The sequence below is a fragment of the Athene cunicularia genome (genome assembly GCF_003259725.1).
Source record: "Athene cunicularia isolate RWA chromosome 27 unlocalized genomic scaffold, athCun1 chr27_part1, whole genome shotgun sequence".
In the NCBI taxonomy this organism is placed as follows: Eukaryota; Metazoa; Chordata; class Aves; order Strigiformes; family Strigidae; genus Athene; species Athene cunicularia.
The window spans coordinates 3,033,909-3,059,523 of NW_020799138.1; the positions used below are offsets into that span (position 1 = coordinate 3,033,909).

A 25,615-nucleotide genomic window follows, 5' to 3' on the forward strand; every position below is an offset into this window, starting at 1 on the left:
TTCCCTCCAGAAAGCAATTTTCATGAAACCTGTAGGATCTTGATGATCCTGGAGCCCTCTTTTCCTTCACTAATGGGGCAGAAAGGAGACAGGGGGGTTCAAAATTACCAGTGAGGAGCTGAGCTGGATGGAGCACACCTGCACCCGCCTGCTTTCCCAGGCTGAAAATACACTTGGCTTCAAACCCAGCTCTCACTGTGCCAGGTCTCTGCTCCAGGAGCATGGTGCTGCCGGGAAGGGGGGAGACGAGGGTGCCTGGTGTGCCGGGATATTAAGCAGATGCATCAGGACATGGCCGTGGGAAGGACACGGGGTGAGCGCAGGCGTCTGGGGCGGCTGCTCCCCGGGTTTGGGGATTGCAGAAGGAATATGAGCAGTCCGGGTTTCACCTCCCCGTGGGCGTGCTGTGCTCGGAGGAGGATCGAAAGCAAACAAAAACCCGAGTGTGGGCGGGCAGACACCTGCCTTCGGCTCCTCTCCCGGGTGTAATGAGCCTTTCCCGGGCCTCAGTTTCCACATGTAAGACATGATCGAGGGCAGAGGCCATCAGATGGGAGGGGGACGGGTGGATCATCCCAGATCCCCTCATTTCCCCTGCTGCTCCGGGCTGCAGCAGATCCCGGCTCTTTAAGGCTGCAATAATCCCTAGGCTGGGATTAGTTTTGCACCTAATCACTGCAGAACAAATATGAAGTTTTATTTACAGGAGAAGAAAGACAGGGAGGGAAAAAAAAAAAAAGCCTCAAGCACGGCTGATCCCAAGATAATCAGGAGCTGGAGGGTGGGAGGTGATCACTGACCTTGGAGCCCTCCCAGCTCTTACGTAAAGGCTTGTCATCCCCGTGCTGGAGTCGCAGCAGTCTTGAGCTCCAGCCCTGTCCCAGCCTGGGCTTGGTGACACCACCCTCCTCTCCTTTTAAACAGTCCAGGCCTGGACTTTGGGTATTTCTGGCCCAGTTCAACCCCTCCCTTAGGCATGTGCTCCATGGTGAACCCAGGAGCTGTCAGCTGTGATGGGAGCCACAGTTTAGGGGAGGATGGGGATGCTGTGAGGGGATCATGATGGGAATGGGGGAGGATGGGTGATGCAGGTGTGTCACCCCAAAGCCAAGCTGGTCCCCAGGGATTTGTATTTGCACGGGGTTGTGGTGGCAGCTCTCCTGCTTGAGAGCCCTGTCCCAGTTTGCTCCTAGATCACCTGCAAAAAAGGAGCCGAGCTGCTGCTCTGAGGGTGACAAGACATGGGTTTATTTTTCATCCATGCAAGCAAACAGCTTGGCAGCAGGCAAACCAGGAGTGGGAACGTGCTCCGTCCCTCCCCAAACTGCCCTCTGTCACTCGAAGTCTCTGTGGGTTTGCCCACAGGTCGGAGATGACTGGTGGGTGTTCAGGCTGGACCAGTTCCCAGCTCTGGGTGCAGGGGCAGCTTGTGATGGCTCCATGCCTGCCGGTGCCTGAATTTCTCTTTCCCCTGATGACAAACGTTGACAAATAAATAGCTCTTTTCTGCTTTGGCTCTTGCATAGTGGTAAAAAACGTCTGACCTGATTGGAGAGAGGAGTCCTGGGCCGTGGAAACCCATGGCTTCGTTGGCAAATGTGCCCATGGCATAGCTGCCAGCCTGGCCAAACGCCCATGCTTGCACCCTGTCCGTGCTCCCCCGCTGATGGCTGTTTTATTTCAGTTCCATTTCTGAGCTGGATTTGAAGGCCTTTCTCCTGGTTGAGAAGAACTTGACACCCAAGAAGATGGTGGTGATCAGGAAGAGGAGAGCCAGGGCGAGCAGGACCCAGCCGCCTGCTGTGGCTTGATTGTGAGCCAGGGACATGCCCAGGAAATCAGTTCGGTCGGGGCCAGCTTGGGCTGGAGTGGCTGAAAAATGGAGAAATGAGGGACATGGTTGGTGCTGAGGTGTGTTGGGCCACCAGCTCTCCCTTTGCTGGTCTCTTGGATGCCCTGTTCCCTTTAGATTCAGCTCCATGAGAAATCAAAGAGAAGCATCCAAACACCCTGTGGCTTTTTGGCTGGCCAAGGGGCACAAAGACAGCTCTGTCTTCTCCATGTGCCCCATCCTGGCCCTGGTGAGGGCTGAGATCTGCCCCATCATGGACCGGCTGTGCTTGGCGGAGCCCTGCGTACCTGTGTAAGGAGTCCAGCTGTACTCAGGCCAGCCCAGGACCTCCCCGTTCTTCTCATTCTCCTTCACCAGCCATGTCATGAGTGGCTCAAAGTAGCTCATCAGGGCATCAGCTGACATGTTGGGCTGTTTTGTGATGAGCTCCATGGCTTCGGGCCACGGCTTGCTGAAACCCAGCTTCAGGGCCTTCCTGTGGCAGGAGAAATCAGCTCCAGTGGGTTCCCCATCACCTTCTTGGCCACCAGCCCTTCCATTTTCCTCAGGGCTTGGGGCTTTTGGTATCAGCAACTCTGGGTACAGTCTGTGCCCCCAGTACCACAGGGCTGCCAGCCCAGAGCACAGGGAAGGAAATTTTGCTTGGGGAAAAGAGGGGGTTTGCATGGATTAAAGCCCTCCAGTGAATCCAGCCTGATGCAGAGCAGTTCCTGGGTGAAAGGGTTAATTTTTCAGGTGCTTGTCTTGAAGCAAGGGGGCTGTTTTCCCTAAGGAACAGGGGGCTGCGAGGAGGAAGAGGAGGAAAGGAGCCTTCCACCTGCCAGGGTCCCAGCTACCATCTAGTGGCTGCTTTTGCAATCACAGCCCCAGCACCCAGCCCGAGGTGCCCCTGCCCGGGGTCCCCCCCCAGAGCATCCCATGCTGGGGCAGGGGGGGAATGGATGACCTGGGGCCACGTTGCCTCTGGTCTTGCTGGGCTGGCTTTGAGGTATTTGGGGACATAAATGTCTTGTCCCTGCCCTGCCCACGCACCTACCCCAAGATCCTCCCAGCCTCCTTGGACTGGTAGATGTCACACGTGTGCAGGGGACCCGTGTGGTTGGCTGCCACGCAGAGCGCCTGGTGGAACTGGAACTGGATCACAAAGCTGACAAAGTACCTGCGGGGTGGTGGAGAGGGGTGAGGATGTGAGAATGGGCCCTGCTAGTAACTGGACAAGAGGGGATGTGCCCTCCCTCATCCCCTGGTTGCACCCTCCCAGTCTGGAGGAGCATCACTGGCTTTGGAGTTCCACTTGCATCAACTCAGTCCCATCCGCTGATGTCATTTCTCCTTTGATGTGTTTTATGGCTGCCTGAGTAGATGAGCACCTCCTCCTTGCATAGGGAGAAATCCCCTGAAATCCAGCCTTCCTCTCTGAGGCTTTGCCAGGGTCCCTGGAGCTGCCCAGCACCCTCAGGATGGTACCACCAAGTATGTCACCAGCCATGAATCAAGGTGACATCACTGGCATCCGAACTGGAGATCCTGCTTCTGTGCCCGGGTGGTGTCCCTCCTCCCCCAGCCCTGCTTGCTCACCTGATGTAGGGAACATTGGCAGGGATGTGAAACTTTGCCCCGGGGTCAAAGTCATCTTCAGACCTTGGTGCTGGTGGGCACAAGCCCTGGTACTTCATCCTGGGTCGGAGAGGGAGAGTTAGCCCAACATGGGGAAGAGAAGGTGAGGCAAGCCGGGAGGGGACACAGCGGGGTGTGGGGACAGTGTGAGAGGTTATGTATCCCATCACGTCCCGTTGCAGCCAAGTGGCCCACGGGGAGGAAACACCCAGCGGGATGATGGCCCTTGTACCAGAGAGGGGTCTGAAGTCAAGCACACCTGAGGTTCCACCACTGCTGGTTGTACTCATCCTCCTTGATCCGCCCATCAAACACCTTCCAGCGCCACTGGTCCATGAGGTACCCGAAGGGCAGGAAGGCGATTTTGTCCAGGGCAACGCTCATCAGGTAGTTAATGTCACTTTCTGCCCAGGGTGGGAAGGTGTGAGCAAGGCAGTGCTGTAACCACATCTCCACCCTGTATGGGTCATTCTGCCCAAGAGCAGGGTGTCCCCACCAGGTCCTGTCCCCTCCGTGCATGCAAATCCACCGTGCATGTCCCTGACCCCTTCCTCCCTGCCCAACCCATCCTGACCAGCATTGCCAGCTGCCCCCAGAATGCCCCCACCTCTGCTGTGTGGCGCTCCCCTGCCCTCTCACCTTTGTTGTCTGTGACTTGGTCCAGCAGATTGATGCTGTGCAGGTGTTTTGGGGTAGAGACAGACAAGGCCATGACATCCCCGACAGCCTCATGGAAGCCAGGGTTGGCCCCATCGCGGAATGAGATGGGCTGGTCCATGTACTGCAGGAAGTACTGGACGTGGCCCATCTCGTGGTGCACCGTGATTAGGTCGTCCATGTTCACCACGGTGCACTGCTTGATCCTGGACCATGACATGTGGGATGTGGGGAGAAGGGAGGGTAGTGCTGGGGTGAAAATTTCCAGGAATGATCACAACTCCTTATTTTTCTCTCTGGCCTCCCTTTCCATATGCCCCCACCCTACATCTGGTGCCAGGCTGGACTGGTCCTATTCCATTGGGTTGGTCTCTATTTTCTTCTGCATCTCCTGCTGCCTCTGACCATCCCCTGTCCCTGTTCACTGGCTTTTCCATTCTCCGTGGCAGGAAAGGCATTGATTGCCCTCCGTCCACCATGGGGGCTCCTGCCAGCAGCTCCCACATCTTGGGCACCAGTAGCAATGCCAGAGTGGGGCTGCTGCAGCCACAGGGCAAGAGACACCAGGGTGGCATCAGGCCACATGCCCTTATTCTCCCGACATTGCTACCTGCCCGAGCACCACGTCAGCTGGAGACACCACTTGCTCCCCACGGGCACCTGAAGTCCTTGCGGTTGTAGAAGTCCCAGGCTGAGGCGTGACACACCACCTCCCGCCCGTCTGCTGGCTTCTCGATCATGGACTTGTCCCAGAACTCCTGTGGCATGGGGATGAGGCCCAGAGAGGTGAAGAAACGGTCCGACTCTTCAAACATCTTCTTTGGTGTCCAGCCCTGGGCAGAGAGAAGACAGAGGACCTGGTGAGGGGCAGGGGGGGGTGCTGGGGGCTGTGGGAAGGGTGAGAGGCCAGGGACAGCCTTGTTCCTCTGGGCAGGGCAGGGGGGCAGCTAGAGCTGGATCCAGCCCTTGGCATACCCAGGTGGTAGAGAATATGGAAGAGGCATGGAGGTTTTTTGGCAGCACCAGAGCATCTGGCAACACAGGTGGTGGCAACAGCTGAAGGGTGCTGGGTCCCAAAGGGCTTGCCCAGAGCAGCCTGGAAAAGCACTGACCTGTTTTTTCATGGCCGGGGTGGCATCCACCTTGGTGGCATCTGGGAAAGGTATCACCAGATCGAAAATGTTGGACCATGACTGGGCCCACATGTTGCCTGGGAAGCACAGGAGGGCAACGCGTGGCAGGAGGGAGACCGGGAGAGAAGAGCAAAGACAACCAGTTACTCCTGACTCCTGCGCAGGGTGGATCACCCCGCCTGCTCCCTGCCCCGCCTGCACCAGGGTGATGCAAGCAGGAGCCTGTCTGTGCAGGAGAGATAAAGTCACACTGTGTTGCCCTTTCCTGGGGCAGACTGGCCTCTGCAGACCCACCGCGTGGGGTCTTGGCCCTTCAGCCAGAGCTCAGCTCTTGGCATGACTTGGAGCAAACTGCTTGGTGGGAGACAGCTCTGCTCGAGCAGAGCCCTTACCGAGCAGGTGAGCAGGGATGGGACCCTTCAGGTTTACGTGCTCTGCACCATACTTTTTGTACAGGGCCCGGCGTACGTAGGCATGCAGATGGAGGTACAGGGGCTGCAGCTGCAGGTACAACCTCTCCAGATCTTCCTCGAAGGTGGGTGTCTCATACAGGGATCTCCAGAAGGCCCCATTGTCCGTGTAGCCTGTGGCAGGGCAAGACCAGAAGCTGTCAGACACTGCCCTTCTTGGACAGCAGTTTGTCTTGCTGCCCAGGCACCCAGGTCCCTCCATCTCTATGAGACAGTGGATCTCATGGGAGTTGGTGGCACCTCCACACCCTCAATATTTTGGCCATGAGTTGGATGATCAGCCCAATCCTCTGTTCACAGGGTGCTAAGACCATGGCGGATCCCTGAGGGAGCAGGACACTGACCATTGAGCACGGCTGCCTTGTTGCTCAGTTCCACATATCGCTTGTAGTTGTTCTTGATCTTCTTCCCAGAAGCATCCCGCCAGCCCTTCCATGCAAAGAGGAGCTCGTCATAGTCTCGTGAGGTGGCCATGATGTCCGTGAGATCTGAAGGGAGAGCAATGATGCCAAAGTGATGCTGTTGGATGGACTGGACTAGTGCTAGACCCAATGTGCTGCTCAGGGGCCATCGCGAGAAGGTGGCAAGGCCCCTTCATGACCTTTCCTCATGTCCCTGTTAACAAACCCCTCCTTTCTGGGCCTGCTGCAGATGAATCATTGGACATGCTGCCAAATCTTACCAGGATCCAGAGGATGACAGATTTTGTTCTCTCTGCAGACCTTGGCTACGCTGTATGTGGTCTCCATATCTGAAAGGAGGGTGTTGTACTGCAAAGAAAATCAGACCATGTGAGCTGCTTATCCTTACTCCTGCTCTTGGAGAATGTCACCGCCCACTGAGTGTTTTCCTCTTGTCCCTTCCAAGGCCAAATGTGACCCCAAATGGAGACAAAGTGGAGTCAATATAGGAGGGACTGGGGCCATCAACCTTTGTCACCCAAGCAGCCAGGCCCCACTGCAGCCTGGGCTAGCGACCTTTGAGTGGGAAATCCCAGAGACAAGGATCATGGCTTTGTGTAGAAGGGACCAAACTATCACTTTGTTCAAGGGCAAGGGGTGGCTGATCAGTGGCATTTCCTAAAAGTTGGGAGAAACCTTTGTCCCCACCCAGGGTAGCGGCAAGGGACAGCCCATCCTGCTCTGTCCCCTTGCAGCTCACCTCCTTCAGCTCATTCTCAGGCAGGGCTGCCCTCTCAATGACACTCAGCTTCTTGAGGATGCGTGTGACACTTTGGTCCTGGAAGTCGGAGGGGTCGAACTGCCTGGCCTTCATGCCATACTCAAGGGTGTGCTTGGACATGGCCAAGTTCTTCTCCAGCTGCAAGAGCAGGAGGGGACAGAAGAGGAGTTACTTCAAGGAGATCCCCAAGGCCATCACTAGAAACACCACCTGGCGTGCCATGACTGACAACCTCCCCATGCCTGCCCTTGTGGGTACCTTGTGGCACGACAAGGTTTTTCATGGAAAACACACCTCCTGGGTGAGAACATTACCCCTTGGCTAGGGGCAGAGACTGCCCTGGCTTTCAGAGCTCATCTGAAACATGCCCGGGGTACCAGCTGCCTGCCTTGGCTGTTGCCTCTCCCCACACAGCCCCAGGGTCGTTCCCATACCATGACCTCCTTGTTGTGGTCGGTGATGTTGGTGTTGTAGGCCCAGGATGCCTCGGTGTAGGCGTTCCACACTGCCTCGGCCGTGCTGTTGTACTCAGACAAGAACTCTTTAGCTTGTGCTTCATCTGCTATTTTGTCTAGAGAAGGAGATAAATGGGTGAAGAGCGGGGAAGGTCAGGAGAGTCCTTCTCTTTGCAAGAGCATCACCCCATGGAGAATCCATGGTTCAGCTTTTCCCAGAACTGCAGGTTCATTGGAAGACACCACAACTTGGGAGCAGGTTGAGTCAAGAAATGGGGGCAGAGGCACAGCTGGGGTATCCCGTTGGACAGATGAAGGGATAACAGGACAAGCTGCATGCCCTTAGACCCTCCCATGGGAGCAGAAAACAGCTGAAGATAGATGACCTGTCACACCATGACTGATGGCATTACTACAGCGGCAGGGACACAATGGTACGTCAAGGGGTTGGTGATGGCAGCTGCTTCCTGAGAAGCAGCACCCTGTGGGATCCCACATGGGGATGGGTGTTTCATTCTCTTGGCATGGGGACCTCCCTCACCCACAGCAGAGCACTTTCCTGCCTGAGGGTTAGTGATGTCCCTCCGGAGACCTCTTCCTGCCCCTGCCCCGAGTCAGGATGGACCCGAGGCCTTACCAATGCCTTCAGGGTAGCCTTCAGGGACAGGGGGACGCCAGTCAAACTCAGGCCAGCCCAGCACCTCCTTGGTCTTGTTGTTCTGGTCCTGAAGCCACTCGGTGACAGGGCTGAAGTACTCCAGGAGGGGCCCAGCGTCCATCTTATCCGTACCAGTGAGGTTGAACAGAATTTCCTGCCACGACTTGGAAGACCCAGCTTTCAACACTTCCCTGCAAAGGAGCAGGGCAGCAAGAGCCAGCATGAGGCCGGAGGATGGATGGGAGAAAAGCAGTGGTGGTATTTCAGCATTGCAAGGGTCGAAGATGCTATTTCTGAGTGGGACAGGAATCTGGGAACTGGCTCTGAAGCCCCAATCTGTCCTGCATACAGGGACTGAGGAACCCCATCATCTACTCATGCACTTGTTAACCCCTCGGGGAGTCAGTAGGAACCGAAAGTGATTTAATGACCTTTTGCCTGGGTGGGAGCTGATGACAGGGACAACAGCAGTGCTCTGGTGAGGACCACTCACCCCACCCCAGTGCTTCCATGTATTTCCATCCATCCATTCATCCATCTGCAAAGCTATTTCTCCAGCCATCTCCATAGCCTCCTTTCCTTCCTTCCTTCCTTCCTTCCTTCCTTCCTTCCTTCCTTCCTTCCTTCCCACACCATCCGCTTCCATGCACACATGGTGATTGTCCCGACCCTCCTCTGTCCCCACCTGAGTTTGGCTCCAGCCTCTTTGGACATGTAGATGTCACAGGTGTGCAGGGGACCGGTGTGTTTGGCTGCCTGGCACAGCGCCTTGTGAAACTGGAACTGGAGGATGAAGCTCACAAAGTACCTGCCAAGAAAACCCATGAAGGTGAGAACTGGGGACAAAAAGGAAGCAAACAAGTCCTAGGACATGGGAGAAGGCACCTCACATGTCAGTTCCCCATCATTTGTGCTCCCAAGTGTTGGATATTGTCTGTGTCTCGAGCAGATGTAACACAACCCAGTCCCTGCTCGCAGAGCTGAGCCCCGACTCCCCCTGCTCCCCAAGTCTCCATCCCCTTGCCAGCACCTCCTCTACCTGATGTAAGGGGTGTTCCCAGGGATGTGGTACTTTGCTCCAGGGTCAAAGTTGCTTTCGTTCCTTGAAACTGGAGCACAGATACCCTGGTATTTGGTTCTGCAGACAACAGAGAACAAGGGCATGAGCTGTCAAGAGGGAGGCAGATGAAACAAGGCAGGGAATGAGAAGGCAAGGCTGAAGAACTGGACACAATTAGAGTGTACTTCCATGTATTTCCATCCATCCATCCATCCATCCATCCATCCATCCATCCACCCATCCACCCACCTACCCACTCCTCTACCTGTCCACCCCACCCTCCCATCTATCCATTGTTTTCCAACCATATCCCTTGCTACTTTTTCCTTTTTTCCTTCCTTTCTTCTTTCCTGACTTCCCTCCTTGCACACCCCCAGCTTCCACACCTCCATCCACCCCTGGTGACTGTCCTCTACCTCAGATACCACCAGTCGTAGTTGTAACGGTTCGGGGGTGTGCGGCCATTGAACACGTTCCAGCGCCACTGGTCGATGAGGTAGCCAAAGGGCAGGAAGGCAATCTTCTCCAAAGCCATCTTCAGCAGGTAGTTGATGTTGCTCTCTGCATGAAACAGAGCCTGGACTAGGTTGGGAAGAACTCTGGCTGGGCAGCGGTATGGACACTAGACTCTTTGTGGACAAGAGGGTAAGAAAATCTCATTGGGGGCAGCATTTCAACAGATAAGCTTACTCCCTAGAGAAGGCTGTGTAGGACACAGGAGATTTGTCTGGATGCAGCTCCTGCCTGGGGCAACATGTGACTTTTTACTGAGTGAAGATGATGGGAGAGAGAAGCTCCGTGTCCCCTGGGCTTCAGCCTGGCCCTCAGAGTGAGAAAGTCTCTGGTGAGTGTAATTCTAATGGTTCCCTCCTCCCACATTCAGCCTGGGGGACTCAACGTGAAGGGGCTTTGGGCTGCATGTCTGTCACACAACTGCAAGGATTCTCATGGTTTAGACCCAAAACCAGAGTAAACTCTGGGACAGTCACCGCCATGTCGTGGGCAGCACAGAGGATGGTGAGATCTGCTTTCCCCTTTGCCACAAGGAAACCTGGGGGAGGAAGGTTGGAGAAGGACCTGCTGGAGACCCGACTGAAGCTGTGGGGTCAGAGAGGGGTTGGCAGCACTGCCCTGAGGGGCTGTTGGCTGCCACAGCCGTGGTGGCGTGGCTGCCAAGGGCTGGTTAGTTGGGCAGCAGCGCCTTGAGGCCAGGACCATCTGCTCCGTGGTGTTTATGATGCTCTTGGCTGCTGTAATGGCTTCCCCATCATGAAACGTGTTTAATGACAAGGCAGGAGGATCCCGGGACTGTCCCTCCTCCGCAAAGCAGCCGCCTGCGGCAGGAGTCTGCAGACACTTGGTTTCCTCTGCTGCTGTCTGCTTTGACGTGTTGGATGAAAGATGGGTGGGGGGAGAGACACTTGCCAAGCCAGGCAGTGCCCCGCAGCAACAAATCCACCTCCACAGTGCCGGCTGGCAGGCAGACACGTCACCTGCTGACTGTCCTCGTGACTCCGCACGTAAGCGCTCAGTGCCACCTCCACAGAGCTACACCAGGAGCTCCGGGGCTGGATGTTTCTTGGCAAGGGAAGGGGGAATGCTCGAAAGGTCAAAGCTGATCAAGTACAAAGATGCTGCTTCCAGGTTTGGGGCTCTGATGGAGGAGGGAAGGAAAAGGAATAGACAGGCTCTGGAGAGTATCTCTCCTGCCCTCAGGGGTGAAGAGGATGGAGTCACGAAGGGTCCTACATGGAGTCATGGAGCCAAGAAAGAGTTGTGCATGAAGCCATGGAGGCAAGATGGATCCTACATAGAACCACAGAATCACAGAATCATCTAGGTTGGAAAAGACCTTGAAGATCATCTAGTCCAACCATTAACCTCACACTGACCGTTCTCAAATCCACCAGATCCCTACATGGACCCATGGAGCCAAGAAGGAGTTGTGCATGGATCCAAGCGTGAGTGAAAGTCACACAATCAGCCATAAGGTCTTGCCTACTCTGGGCTGCGTTGCCAGACTGAGCCTGAGCCCTCCAGGCCACCCAGCTACTCAGGGCAGCTTCCATACCTGTGTCCTCAGTGGCACTGCTGAGGAGACCAATTTTCTTGAGGTGACTGGGAGTGGAGACAGACAGGGACATGACGTCGCCGATGGCCTCATGGAAGCCAGGGTTGGCCCCACTGCGGAACGAGACAGGCTGGTCCTTGTACTGCAGGTAGTACTGGACGTGGCCCATCTCGTGGTGCACCGTGAAGAGCTGCTCCATGGTCACCGTCGTGCACTGCTTGATCCTGCCAGGTGAAAACAGAGCATCGCCTGAGCTGGTGAGGGACCCTGGCTGCCTGTGCGCCCCCTGGATGGGAAGGACCCTCCAGGGTCTCTGAGGAGGTGGCAGCCCCCCATGGGGAAGGGAAGAGACCCAGTGGAGGGGAAGGCAGGGCATTGTTGTGCCCTGAGACTGAACCCCAGAAAGTGGCAGATGGGGCTGTGTGGACAGGCTGGGGGTACCCAAAATGGTGACCAGCAAGGGGGATGGAGGAGGGCCTTACCCTGTAGCCCTGGGCCCCTGCATGCCTCCACACACCTGAAGTCCTTGCGGTTGTAGAAGTCCCAGGCTGAAGCGTGACACACCACCTCCCGTCCATCCGTTGGCTTCTCAAGCATGGACTTGTCCCAAAACTCGGGGGGCATCTCCAGCAGCCCCAAGGAGGTGAAGAACTCCTCCGAGACCCGGAACATGTGGGTGGCGTTCCAGCGCTGGTGGGCAGCAGGTAGTGGGTTACGGCTGAGGAAGGGGCTGCCCATGCACTGGACATTGTCTCTGATGCTGTCCCAGCACCGTGAGGATGAGGTGGGTCCCTCCAAGGGACGAGGGTCCTGCCCCCTCACCCTAATGGGGAGCCCTGGCCCCAGAAATGGGGTAAGCATTCCTAAGAACCAGTGAAGAGTGGTGCTGGTGCCCAGCATAGACAGGAGAGGGGAGCAGGGCTGGTGCCCCAGGAGGGCTTGCAGCTGTGTGATGGTGTGGACACAGCTCCCAACCCAGGGACTGGCACCAGTCCCACCACACTGTTCTTCCTCTTAGCCCACCCACTGCCTCTTTGGTCATTGCCAGAGGGGGACTGGGGTCATTTCTTTGTCCCTTCCCCTCCCAGACATGGCTTTTCTGCTGTCCCCTATGCAGGTGTGAGAAACCACTCAATGTTATGCACAAGCCTTGGCCAACACCCCCCAAGTTTTGTCCCCCTGGTGACACCAGTGAGCACCTCAGCCCATCACCTGCTGCACCATGGTGTTTGTGACATCGAGGTTGGGCTTCCCAGGGTAGGGGACCATCAGGTCATAGATGTTGTTCCACTGCTGAGCCCACATGTTGCCTGAGGAGAGAAAACAGTTGGAGCAGAGCTGGTGGTAGGTTGGGAGAAAGAGAAACACAGTGATGACTGGGAACTCGCTGTCCCACCATGGCCCTGCATGTGCCCCTCTGGCCCCACCAGCACCCCTGGGCGCAGGCTGGGGGTCCCTCCTCTTACCCAGGAGGTGAGCAGGGATAGGACCCTTCAGGTTGATATATTTAGGGCCATAGCGGTCGTACAGCTTCCTCCGGACGAAGGCGTGCAGGTTGAGGTAGAGTGGCTCCAGCTGGTTGTAGAGATGTTCCAGGTCATCCTCAAAGGAGGCTGAGTCATACCAGGAGCGCCAGTAGCTGCCTGTGTCCTCAAATCCTACCAGAGAGGCAGTCATTGCCCCTGGCACTGACCCTCGGGGTTTTCCACCCACCTAGCCCCAAGAGCGGGGACCAGAGGATAGCAGTAGGTATTTGCCCTTTCCCTGAAGTGTTGACACCAGGGAAATGGAAGTTGGATGCCCAGCTGCATGCAGAATGGGGAGAGCAACAGGGCACTCCATTGCCCCAGTTCCCACCCCGATCCCTAACCACCCCCTGCATTCCCCCATCCCGCTCATACCATCCATCTGATAGGCCTCGTTGCTCAGCTTCACAAACTCCTCATACTTGGCGCGCAGTGGGTTGCCCGCGGCGTTGTGCCACCCCTCCCAGGCATAGAGCAGCTTCTTGTAGCTGCGGGAGGTGGCCATGATATCCGAGATGTCTGGGACAGAGGGGACAAGTAGGACATGACAGAGGGGCAGGAGAGGGGGCCACATCCCATAGCTCTGCGGAGGTGCTGCCACCATTGGGGCAGACCCAAATACCCATCCTTGCCCTGGGACAACCCCAATGAACATGGGTGGGACCTACCAACCCCAACCCACTGGGGATGTGGGGACCATGACCAGGTCATGGCCACAGGGTGCTCAGCACCCCGCAGGAGCGGGGGCACAGAGTCCATACCTGGCTCCAACTCCCAGCAGGTACCATTGGGCAGACACACCTTGGCCGTGGAGTAGATTTTGTCCATGTTGCTCAGGATGGTGTTGTACTACAGGGAAGGAAAAGACGTTGGGGATGGGAATGGCCCTTCAGGAGGGACCTACAGACTTCCCAGCTCTGGAGTGTGTGTGTGTGTGTGTGTTCGGAGGGATGTGGAGGAGGATTGGGGTGTTTACACAGTGTGTTTTTGGTGAAATAAGCATGTTATCACCCGGATTTTTTGCACCCATCACATGGTGGGAGCAGGGAGGCTCTCTGGGCCAGACAACCCGTGCACAGCTGCTCGCTGAACCGCCCTCAAACACGGCACTCGTGCTCGTGGCGTCCTGGAGCGGGGCTATTTATAAAACTCTGTCAACAGGGTGCACAGCCTGTTTATCTAAGTGGGTAAAAAAAAAATAATAAGAAAAGCAGGAGGAGGAGGGGGATTTATTTCTGTGAACTTCAACAACAGCAAACAATAGCAACAGGGGGTTTCCTGGAACCTGCCTGGGGAGTCTATTCCCAGGGAAGGAAATTCCTCTGCTCCATCCCTCTCTCCGCTCCCATCACTCTGCTCTGGCCGGGTGAAGGGGATGGAGACAGGGGATGGTGGCAGCTGCGGAACGGAGCTGCCCGGGGGTGGGTGAGCCATGGCTGATGTGCAGGGAGGAGACATGATGTTGTTTGTTATCTGGGAGAGGGCGGGCAAGGGTTTCCTGGAAGGAACCGGGGCTGACGCTTCTCCAGAAAGGGCTTTGTCCTTTGTCACAGGGCTTTGCCAGGGATTCGGTGTGCTGTCAGGGAGCCATGGGCCATGCTGGAGGGGATGGCAGTGCCAGTGTCCCTATGCTCATGCCGAGACAAGAGGCTGCCAGACTCAGCCTGGACAATATTTTCATAAAAAAAAAAAAATAATCACCTTGCATTTCGGTAAACTACCCTGAAAGTTCGGTACTGTGATGGGGAAGGCTCAGGATGTCCTGATGTCCCTAATGAGGAACTGTGTCACCGAGGCACAGCACGTCTGGGCTTGCAGGGAGGGCTCAGGAGCTGGGTGGCTACAGCAGCCCTCCTTTTCAGTGGGCTGCATCCCTGAGAAGCCCTGGGGTGGGGTTTGGGCCAGATGGCCACTGGCCATGGGCACAGACTGGCTGGTCTCCAGGTGACACCCAAGGCTGCTCTGTATAACCAGGAAATTTCCAGTTCCCACTGGGATAGTTCCAAGAGGAGGTTAGGGCTGGATAATGGGGCCAGCAGGCACCCCACAACCCCCAGAGAGAGCACCCCATCTCCTCCCTTCACCACTGTCTTCCGTTTGCAGAGGCCACGAACACCCTGCAAAATGCAACGGAGGGGCAACAGGCCAGCAACAGAGCCTGGAGATTTGGGAAAAATCCCTTTAAGGGGTTTTGCAGCACCCCAGCAAATCTCAGGGCTTCGCTGGCACCTCGCCTACCTTCTCTCTCTGCTCCAGGGGCAGGTTGGAGGGTCCCAGGGTCTGGATGGAGCCAATGATTTTCCTCAGCTGTGGGTCACTGAAGTTGCTCCAGATGCTGCCGTAGAGCTCCTTGGCTTTCTTCCCCCACAGCTCCGTGAAATTTTGCTCCTCCAGTGATGCCTCGACCTGCATGGTGAGAGGGACACAGGGCCTCAGGACCAGTCCTGGGACATGCCTCCACCCAGGACACGAGATGGCAGGCAGGGCTGTCCCCAGTCTGTGACATTCATAGGTAGAGACATCAGCTTCCAGCTGACACGGCGACATGGGCAGCCTCCGCTTGCCTGCGGCGCTCCTGGCGAGCACCCGCCACGGTGGCCTTTGAGGATGCTTTAGGGGTGACTCCAGGGTGTTGTGGCCGGATGGGGTGGGAAAGCTGGGACAGGGGTGGCCACGCCATGCGGGCAGGGTGTCTGGGACCTCCCGGGCTGGCTCTGGCAACTGCCAGACCCCAGTTTCAGAATGAGCTCAGGGGTCTGGCTTCATTTTATTCCTATTCCTGCCCTTTCTCACCTTTGCAGAAGCCCAAAGGAAAACTACAAAGATGCCACATTCACTTTTCTCCATCCTATTACCTCCTTGCTACATCTACACATTTCTTCTCCCGCTGTCTGCAGCTTGTGCCCTGTAAGTGCCATATCTGGGTTTCACCTTGCAGAGGGACACCCATTTGTACCCTCCCCCTGGGTTTGGGTCTCTCAGTGTCACCCACCTCCTGTGCCAGCCCCGACCTCCCTTCCCAGGGCCGTGGGATGGCCCGGAGCTGCCTGCACCATGGGGGGTTATTTAGGCAGCTGGAGCTGTGGCCAGCGGCCACGATTTGGGGACGGGGTGTATTGCTGGCAGTCACATCCCAGTCTGGCCAGTGTCAGCTGTATTTTCAGGAAACACTGATTTTTCAAGAATGTCCTGGCCCAGGCGATGCGCAGGATGGAGTGAGAAGGTGCAGAGTGCCTGTGTCCATGTGCTGTCCCGGCATGATTGATGGAGCTCATTAGCTGTTATTCGTGGCATTTTTAGCCTGGCTCTAAGCCTGGTTTGTTTTATTTTAATCTTCACATTCCCTCAGCTGGCAGTGGGGAGGGAAAGGAGTTACGGTGTGGCAGGGTTGGAGGTTGCCCGGGGCAGGCACCCATGAGGCCGGGGCACAGGGGAGTGAGGATGCCAAAAGTGCTGGGTGCCCTGGGCTGCCCACCACCTCCTTGGACACCCCAGCACCCACAGCATCACTCTGCCCCTGATGCTCTGGCAAGCCAGGATGGGCCAGCCCCATGGACACCCTGCACTGGAACAAGATGCTCTTACATCACCCCACTAAGCAGGGGATATCTTTACCCCTTTCCAGACCCCACTGCAGAGCCAGGGGAGCTGCAGGAAGCAGAGTCCAGCTGTGTTTCATCTTCTCCTTGAACAGGCGCCTGTGTTTGGTCAGGCAAATTGTACCCTAAACTCTCCTGACAGCTCTGGAGGAGCGAGCCGAGGCTGGCAGCACTGCCTGAGACCCCCTCGCTGCGGCCGTACCCACCAGTCCCGGCTTTGTGCCCGCACAGCTGGGAGATCTCTCTGTGGGGGTGCCCCTCTGAGGGTCTCAGAGGTCCCTGGGCACCCGCAGCCCCCAAGTGTCCCTACCAAATCCCCCCACCCCAGTCCCTCCCTGCTCCTGGCTGCACAGTGAAGGTTCAGCAGCACAGGATGAGGCCCAGGGTGCTGGGGCTGCTCCCAGCACCTGAAGAAGTCCCACACCCATGAGCAGCCACTGAACCCCAAACACCATCGCCAGCCTCTTGCCCAGAGCCGCAGCTGGCAGCAGACCATCACCACCCTGTCCCACGGCCACTCACCCTGTCTGTCATTCCAGGTCCCTCTGTCCGGGGGCTGCTGCCCTGCTTCTGGCCACCTGCCCCTCGTGTCACTTTGTCCCAGGGCCACCTTTCATGGCAGGTCCTGCAGTTGCCCACACCATAGTGGCCTGGCTCAGCCTCTCATGTTATAGACACGTGTGGGGTTTGCCTGGCCCAAGGCTTCCCCTGATCCCCCAAATTCAGCCTTTTGGGTTGTGCCGGCCACCTGTTAACCCTTTAGTACCCATTGCCTCCCCACCCCATCGCACACCTCCCTGCTACTCCGTCAGTGGGGTGATCCCAGGGGCCAGATCCCCTCCTCTTACTGGGCTGGCTTGGCAGCTTTGACATCACGGGGAGCACCTGGCCATGATCCTCAGGCATTTATTAACACAGGAAAGGGTGAAAGTTGGCCTGGAAATGCCTCTTGAGAAAAGGCCATGCAAGGTCCTTTCCCTGGTTAAGACCTCGGACTCGGTGTGGCCGGGATGCTCCTGCTCTGTCCCAGGGTCTCTGGCCCCACCGCAACATCTGCAGCAGACACGGGGCACCTGCCCAGACTTTGTGTCAGCTCGCCGAAAAAAGGCTGAAGGGGCACTTGGGTGCTCTCGGGTGTCCTGCCAAGTTGGCGGTGGCCGGATTTGGCAGTGATTTTCCTTCCCCATACAGGAAAACATGATTCCTTCCTGCTGCAGGGCACACTGTGCCCCCCCGCCCTCCCCGTGGGATCCAGAGCGGTTTGGAGCTGTGTGGCAGCCCTTGGGGTGCAGGGGTGATGCTGGGGTCCCTGAACGCACAGACCCCTGTGCACCACCAGCTATATGGGGCGGCAGGCGTATCTCTGAGCTACACACAGCGCCGTGGCCGTGCCCCCTGTGCCGGAGTAGCCAGCAGCTCCCTGGGCACAGCCAGAGCAGGGAAACCTCTGCAGCCCACCCAGGCACCACGATTCCCCGACCCATGCCAGGCAGGGGCTGAGAGCAGCCCTTGAGGTGTCGAACTCCCTGCGCCACTAAATCCAGCCCAAACACACGCAACCCCCCCGGCAAAGCACACACATGCCTGTGGGATGCACGCAGCATTGCTCCCTGCCACCACTGTGCCCGCACGTAGCGGGGCTGGTGTCTAATCCCCCGTAGCCTGGGGTGTTTTCCCAAGCTGGCTTCGCCCCTGTGGGCTGGGGACACAAGGACAAGGGGTGGCAGCCTTGGTCCCGATGCCACCCCGTTGCTTGTGCACACTTTGGGGTCCCAGCGTCTGCCCCAACCCAAAAGCCCCCAGTGCTGGGACGCAGCAGGGCTCTGGCAGGGCACAGTGCCCAGATGGGGTGGCACAGGCAGGGATGGGGACAGGGACACCTGACACCTGACCCTGATCCAGAAAGGGGGGAAGGAAAGTGGAAGGTGCTGGGGAGGAGGGAACCACCTTTCAAAATAACCCAGATTCTGTTCCAGGACCAGGGCTGTCACGCCGGGGCAGAGCCTCTCTGAGGACCAATTTGGGGCAAAACCTTATGATTCCCGGGCTACGAGTCCCAGCCCTGGTTTGACATCCTGGGGTGCCGAGAAATGAGCCCATGAGGAGGGAGGAGACCCCCCCAAGTGTCCCCACCATGCCCCAGGGACCCCACCAAGTGTCCCCACCATGCCCCAGCCCCCCTGTTCCCCGGTGCTGGGGACACCCCTGCGGTGGCATCGCCCCCGTCCCGCCACCCACCTGCAGAGCAGCGTTTTCGGTCGTCAGGTTGGTGTAGTAATTCCAGCTGGCCGAGACGCTCTCGAAGAGGACGAGCTCAGCCGTGCTGTTGTAGGCGCTGGCGAAGAGGGCGGCCCCTTCCTCGGTGGGGTCATGGTTGGGGGGCTCAAGGCCAGGCCGAAGGGCACTCGCCAGGCTCAGCCACAGCAGCAGCCCCAGTGCCGGGGGCATCGCGGCGGGAGTGGTGCACGAGTGGGGGGGCCCCGGTCGGTGCCTTGCGAGAGCTTTGCCTCCGCTGCCGGCTGCTTATAAGCCAGCAGCCTTCGCGCAAACCCTGCCCACCGAGCCTGCCTCCCCTCGCAGATAAGACCGGAGCATTTCGCTCTCCCTTCGGCAGCTCCCGGGCTTGCGGGAAGGAGCAGGGAGCCAGCGCTGCCTTGGGGTACAAAGTCCCTTTGGCGCTTGGCCATGCCGGGAGGGAAGGGGAAGGGGCTGGGACAGAAGGGAGGAAAGGAGACAGATAAGAATTGAAGGAAAGGTGGAAAAAAAAGCAAGGAGGAGAAAGGCTGGGGTGGACAGGGTGAGTGGGAGGCAGTTCCATGTTTGCAGGGTCCCCGTCCCCTCCTGGCTCAGCGCAGGGGGATCCGGCTCGGCTGGACCATGGCGCTTGGCAGGAGATCCCCTCCCCACGCCAGCATCACGCGGCGAACGCCCCTCAGCAGCGGCCCGGCCACCCGCCGCGGGATACGAGGGCGAGCACAGAAGGAAAAGCACTCACTTGGAGGGCAGCCAAGGTCCATCTCCTGCTGTTTCTTGCCAAAGTGACCCCCTTCCTGACATAACCTAATTTTTTTGAGAAACGGAATATCTCTGCTGGCTGTGAAGGAACTCCCATCACATCACACCAAGTGTTCTGGACTTGGAGAAATTAGTCTGATGACAAACAAGTAACAAAAAGTTCCTTCAAAATGAAAACCAGACCCATGTCGGTGGGCTTGATAGTTCCTTTCTTCTTTTTTTCTTTCTATTTAATTAACTAAATCCCTTTCCTCCAGGGCCTGGCCCCAGTGCTGGGAACCGTGCCCAGACTGAGCACGGGATGGTTGAGTCCATCATCCCTCGTTGGGGCCACCACCCCTTAGGGACACAGTAGACACTGGCCATGGAGGGCACAGCTTTTCTCGGGGGGGAACAGGGAGAAACTCCTTGACTTGTTGGCCCTGCTGGGTTCTGGAGAGCATGGGGGGGACAGCATGCCCCCCTCAGCAAGGGGTGAGTCCTTCTGCAGGGCTGGGCACCCTACAGCGTGTGCAGAGCCATTTCCAAAAAAGAAAAGGGATTTAGGAGCCTGCAACCCTCTGATGTCTATTAAACCTCCCTTCAAAAATCACAGCCTCTCATCCTGCCTTTCCACCCTCCACCTGCACAAGCTGATGTGGGCACCCAAACAACCTTCATCACCCCAACCCCTGAGCCTGTATGGATGTGCAACAGCACTGGCACCGCCTGTGAGCCTGGACGTCATGGAGCCAGGGCTGAAGCCAGCATCTGCCTGCACCCCCCTTGCTGACCCCTTTCCCTACTAGCCACAGGTCTCTGGAAACTCATTTACTGGGAAGTTGGAAAAAATGGTTGGTTTGGCTCCAATTTGGCTGGTGACCAAGCGCCGATGAATGGAGATTTCCTGCGCCCCAGCTGCGTTCCCAACTGTGCTGGGAGGGGTTTTCCCGGCTCCAGGGTGTTGTGGCACAGCCTCCAGCACTGGCACCGGCGGGGGTCTCGGGAGGGAGGCGTGGCTGAAATGCGCTCTGCGCTTAGCGGAGTGCTGATATCTGGAAATCCCAGCGAGCGAAGCCTTTTCCAAAGTTGGTGTTTCCCGCAGGGGAAGGGTAGGTCTCCATCATTTTCCACATGAACATCTTCCAAGGCTGGTGCGAGAGGGGCTGCAATGGGACATTGTACTGGGCAAAAGGTCCTTTCGATGGCTGCATCTCCAAGGATGAGCACAACTTCATGGCATCCCATCCTAAAAAGCTCCATCTGGGGTCAGGCAGAAAAACATCCTACATGTGGGAGGTGCTGGCTGTTGGCTCAGGAAGGCAGGTGAGATGCTTGCAAGCTTGAAGATGCCCGTTGGTGCTCCTGTCCTGCCCCAGATCCTCGCTGTGCCCCAGCTCCCACCAAGGATGGGCTCAGAGACACCCATGGGACATCCTGCAGAGCAGAGGGACTGGTCCCCACTCTCCACCCCTCTCAGGGGTGCCAGGGTGGGTGATGTACTCCCACCTGCTCCCAGCAGGCAGGGTACTGGGGGCTGCCAGTGCCACAGACCAAAGGGACAGGAAGTATCGAAGGATGTGAAAATCATGTTGCCACGGAGACGGATGCTAAATGACTCGCGGGGACGTGGGCTCGAGAGATGCTGGGTGAGATGTGGTGTCCCCGGCGGCTACCCTGGGCCGGGAGGATGCTTCCCATCGGCTTGCATCGCCATCACCAGCTGAACGGAGATGTCCTCCTCCTCCTCTCCGGAGCACGTGTGCATGGACACGTGTGTGGTGGCCAGACCATTCCTGCAGCACGTCGCGGGGGTGCAGCTGTGGTGGTGCCTCACTTGTGAAGGAGCACGACTTGCTCTCCATATATTAGATAAGCTCCTTGGCTTGCCAGACCTCTAAATCTCCCTGCCCGCTGCTGGCAGTGCTGGCAGGCGCACCCACTGGTGTAACCCCCAGCTCCAGAGTCCCCAAAATGAGGAAATAAGGAATTTGGCAGCAAATATTTCTTAGGGGAGCTGCAAGGTAATGGCTGTGAGAGTGGTGTGATGGGAGAGGGCGAGCTTGGGTGGTTGTGTGAAGAAGCAGGTATTTGGGGATGGCTCTGGTGCTGGGAAGATTTGGTGGTTTTTCTGGGTATGTCCCAGCCCTACAGCCACTGGCTGTGGATGCTCAAGCCAATTTTTCCCTTCTTTTATCATAAATCACATTTTTGGCTTCCCCATTGTATCTCTCAAAGCATTCAAAGGGTGCTTCAAAACTCCTGTCTTATCCATCTCTCCGAGCAACTAAGGAGTTCCTGGAGGGGAGAGAAAGGACTCCCTCCTGATTTAAACCTCAAAAAGCTTTATTTTTATCAGATGTGCAGCCTTTTTTGTTACTTTTCCCAATAGCTGTGGTTTCATGAGTGCGATAGCTCCTGTGCTGGTAGGTACAATTCACTGGTGGAGAATTTTTTTCCTCCCTCTCCAGACCCTGAGTTTAAAGGCTCCTGCTTTATTTACTGATGAATTCAATCAATTATCATAGCGTATAATTCGCTAAGCTGCTTTCCCAGATGCAGTGATGCTGCTGTGAGGGAGAGAGGAAAAAATCACCTCTTCAGTCCAAATTTTTCATCTAAACAAACAACTTTTTTTCCAATCTTTTTAAAAAAATATAAAGAAACATCCCAAGCAACTGGGTTTTTTTGCCATTTATTTCAGATCTGTGATTGCTAAAATAATTATGAACTGTTAGAATAAGTGCTGTGGCCAGTCCTTCAACGTCACCAGGGCTTGGGGAATGGAATGGAGAGAGGAGCCCAGGAGTCCTCACTCCCGGGTCCTGCTGTCTGACTGCAAAATATCTCTGCTGAGGTTTTTTAACAATACTGCAGGGCTGTTTCCAGATTTTCCCTAGATAAAATATATTTAAAGCCTGGCATGTCCCCTCTGCATGGGGATGGGGTGCAATGGGCTGTGGGGTGGTCACCCCCAGCTGCACAGCAACGATTGCTGCTTTATCACAAGTGCACACTCAGCTCTTGCCAGAGGCTGAACGCAGCAGAAACCCTCCTTATCAGCACTATTTCCACTGTGCCCTGCAAAAAAAAAGCTTCCCAGCTCATGCTTGCCCTGGGACAAGGGTTATGACCCTGGGGAGGCTGGTCCTGATGTGGGTGTGGGGGACACACGTGAGCCAGGCTGGCTGCACGGGGCAGCACTGGGTGGCTTGGCGGTGGATGGGAATGGGATGGAGACGGTTTCCACTGTAGGGTCTCCTCAGGCTCCATGCCCCTGGCTGGGATCAGTGCCAGCAGCCCGAGGATGCACTATGACATCGCAAGGCCCTGAAAATGCAAGGTGCTGAAGGCAGCCATCGGCTTAGGGCCCCTAAATGAAGCCCATGTCTTGGGAGGGTCATAAATAAATGCAAGACCCCGATAGCCACCCTCTGGGAAGCCCCCCAGCCACAGTGCAGGAGATGTGTTCAGTGCCAGGCACATGACCGGGAGCATCTTGGGGCAAGAAGTAAAAGGCTGGCCAGAAATCATCTCTCCTCCTTCATCCCTTATCTTTCGTCCTTCATCCCTCATCCCTCCCTCTTCATCTCTCATCCTTCATCCTTCATCCCCACTTCTACACCAGCCAGTTGGAGCTGGGCAGGGATACAGGGTGAGCAAAGAGGCCAACGTGTTCCCTCCACACCCATCAGCCCAATAAAACATTGCGAAGTCCATTATTTCCTTTCCCCCCCCCCTTCTTTAATAACTGAAAACAATCCCAGCCCTGAGGCGAGTGAGCGTGACTGCTCTGGGAGCATTAATCATCCCCCGCGAGCCCGGCGCGGGATATCGCGGCTGTTTATCCAAGCTGCTATTAAAAAATCGCCATAAACGTGCCTTCAGCCTCTTCTGAAAGAGATTAAGTGTTTGCACCGATCGTATCACCCACCCGGCTCAGCAAAGTTGTGTTCCTGGTGAGGGGGAGTACAGGGTGGCTTAATTGCTTCCTGGAGGAGATCCAGGGTCTTTTCCAGCCAGGCTGCTCCGATCCCCAGCCCGGGAAGGTGCCAGGTTCCTGGGAGAACTTTGTCCCAGCTGGGAATCACCCATTTGTCAGCCTTCATGGAACCCCAGGAAATTGGGGAACCAACCTCCTCAACGTGACCCCACAGGGCCCCTTGTGCTTAATCCCAGGCTACCCCATAGCCTCTCCCTTGGCAGCCACAGAACCTTCCAACGTGACATTTGTTTTCTTCTCATATTTAGTGAAAAACTGTTAATTTTGCCTCAGGTTTGGGATTTCATGGGGAACTGCAGTGGGTGAGGTTGTTTCAGGCAGCAGCTCGGCTCCTCCGACACAGCTGGGCTCTTGAATTTCAATCCTCCGGGGAGGCATCTTGCAAATTAGCATTTCTTAGCGATAAAAACTTGATTTAGGAAGGGAAAAAAAACCAACCAAACCAAACCAAAAGAGGTTAGGTCAGCAAAATGGTAATTTGATAATCTCTGGTGGAGGGAAGGGAAGCTGCCCATGCCAAGGTGGGAGTGAGCAGCAGGGGAAGGACAGGAACTGCTGGTTTTACCATCAGTTATCAGCTGATGATGCTTCTGTCAATCTGAGGGTGTTCGGCAGCCCAGGACAAACCTGGAGCAGGTGCCAGGCTTGGCTGGTAGCCGGGAAGCTGGAGCAGCAACTGCTGAGCCGCTTCAAATCACTGGTCTGCAGGAAGCTGTGGCAGCCCTGAGCCCCCCCTCAAGCATCCCTGAGCCCCTCCAAGCATCCCTGAGCATCCCTGAGAACTCCCAATCATCCCTGAGACGCCCCCAAGCATCCCTGAGAACTCCCAATCATCCCTGAGACCCCCCCAAGCATCCCTGAGAACTCCCAAACATCGCTGAACACCCCCGAGCACCCCCAAACATCCCCAAGCCCTGCAGGTCCATGCCAGGACAGCCAGCACTGGCTCTGTTACCTGACCAGCATGTCACTGTGAAGGGAGGATTTTATTATTGCCAGCTCAGGGAAAGCTCAGGCAGATTTAATAAAGCCATTATGCTCCCAGCAATGTCTTTAATGAAAGAGCTGGTTACAAACGGCTCGCTCTTCCCTGGTAAGAGGAAGGTGCTGCCAGTGTAGAAGGGGCTTGTTTGCTGCCAGATCAGCTGCTTCCAACGCCCCTTGCACGTGGCAGTGGGTGCAGGGACCCCTTGGAAAACGTTGCCCCGTGCCACCCTTGGGTTTGTCCCCGCTGTGTGGATGGGACAAACAACCATGTCCATTTAATCATGTAGGGGTTTTGACTGCTGAAAGTCAAGATTGTTGGGCTGGATGCAGTTATAAATATTTATAAAGCTGTTTCGTGTTGTACTACATCAGTGTTGTTCTCAGCAGAGGTTGAAGCTTTTCGTCTTGCCAAGTATCCTAAAGGATGAACGCCTAAATTTCATCCTCTTTGAGGCTTTTTCAGGGGTCTCAGTGGGCCCATGGTGGGGGAAATCCTCCTTTCGCTCTGCCCAGACACCCGGCCAGCCCTTTCTGGCCGAGCACAGCCCCACGGCTCAAGGTTTGCAGTTTATGGTGGCTTTTATGACTTTAGCTGATTAACTCTGTAAACCATTTCCCAGTCACAAAGCCCGGCCGCAGGCTGGGAGGCAGCAGCAGCTCCTACGGCAGCACCGCACGGTGGCGAAGGCTCGGGGTGGTGGCCCTGGGACTCTGCCCCAGGCTTCAGAGGGGTCTGGACTTTGCTTTTGGGGTGACAGGTCTCCGTCAGGCCCCGGGGCTGCACTGGGATTTCGGCTCTGCTGATTCACACTGATGCTGGGGGGGGGAGGGGGGGGGGTTGTCTGGCTCTTGGGGTTTGTGCCCCACGGCACAAGTCCACAGCGGGGACAGGGAAGGTGATGGGGGTGTTGGGAACCTCAGTAGGGTCTTTAGGGGTGCCTTTGCTCAGGAGGGGCTGAGCAGGTGAGAGCAGCCCCAAGGGGAAGGGCTGGGGGGGAGCAACCCTGTGCCCAGGCAGGGGCGGTTACACCTGAACTTCTGCACCAGGGGGGCCCCGGGTCCCAGCAGCCACCCCAGGTCCCAGGGAGCTCCGGCTCCCATGGGTGCTCCAGGCCCCACCAGCCGCTCCAGGCGTGAGGCTGCGCTGGCTCCCACGGGGGAGTTGAGGGGGTGCTCCGGGTCCTTCTGGGGCTCCAGACCCGCGGGTGGTGCCCATCCCAGCCGGTCACTCCGGATCCCACGGGTGATCAGGGCCGAGGATGCTCCAGGTCGATCCCTCCCCCGGGCGCTGCGCACCGCGGGCTCCTGGTGACACCTAGTGGCACCGTGCGACACATGGACACGGTCCCAC

At 56.7% G+C, this 25,615-nt stretch overlaps 2 protein-coding genes across 3 annotated transcripts in view; one reads left to right on the plus strand and one right to left on the minus strand.

The window, feature by feature from the left end:
• Positions 1–1,644: 1,644 nt before the first annotated feature.
• Positions 1,645–23,186, minus strand: ACE (angiotensin I converting enzyme). 2 transcript variants are annotated; one of them, XM_026864660.1, is made up of 25 exons: positions 18,519–23,186; positions 14,920–15,087; positions 13,443–13,530; positions 13,057–13,200; positions 12,622–12,813; positions 12,368–12,465; positions 11,673–11,845; positions 11,156–11,379; positions 9,501–9,645; positions 9,064–9,162; positions 8,710–8,832; positions 8,004–8,215; positions 7,346–7,482; positions 6,891–7,049; positions 6,412–6,499; positions 6,074–6,217; positions 5,652–5,843; positions 5,239–5,336; positions 4,787–4,959; positions 4,109–4,332; positions 3,729–3,873; positions 3,431–3,529; positions 2,889–3,011; positions 2,140–2,327; positions 1,645–1,872 (listed from the first exon to the last, which is right to left on the minus strand). In XM_026864660.1, the coding sequence occupies exons 1-25, from the start codon at positions 18,726–18,728 to the stop codon at positions 1,676–1,678; spliced, it is 3,843 nt and encodes a 1,280-aa protein (XP_026720461.1). In that variant the 5' UTR covers positions 18,729–23,186; the 3' UTR covers positions 1,645–1,675. The 2 variants fall into 2 exon arrangements, with proteins under 2 accessions (XP_026720461.1, XP_026720460.1); XM_026864659.1 differs by having other exon boundaries at positions 12,368–12,813.
• The window catches only part of LOC113489138 (cytochrome b561), a 16,695-nt gene continuing 2,162 nt past the window's right edge, over positions 11,083–25,615 (plus strand). The window contains exon 1 of the mRNA XM_026864661.1: positions 11,083–11,128. The gene's annotated coding sequence lies outside the window, so the exon portion shown is untranslated. The remainder of the gene's footprint in view (positions 11,129–25,615) is intronic.

Coding starts and splice junctions, on each gene's coding strand:
- ACE (XM_026864659.1), bottom strand. CDS start 18,728: ATGCCCCCGGCACTGGGGCTGCTGCTGTGGCTGAGCCTGGCGAGTGCC. Junction 15,088..18,518: donor CCGAAAACGCTGCTCTGCAG/GTGGGTGGCGGG, acceptor CTCACCATGCAG/GTCGAGGCATCACTGGAGGA. Junction 8,216..8,709: donor GAGGCTGGAGCCAAACTCAG/GTGGGGACAGAG, acceptor GCTCCTTTGCAG/GGAAGTGTTGAAAGCTGGGT.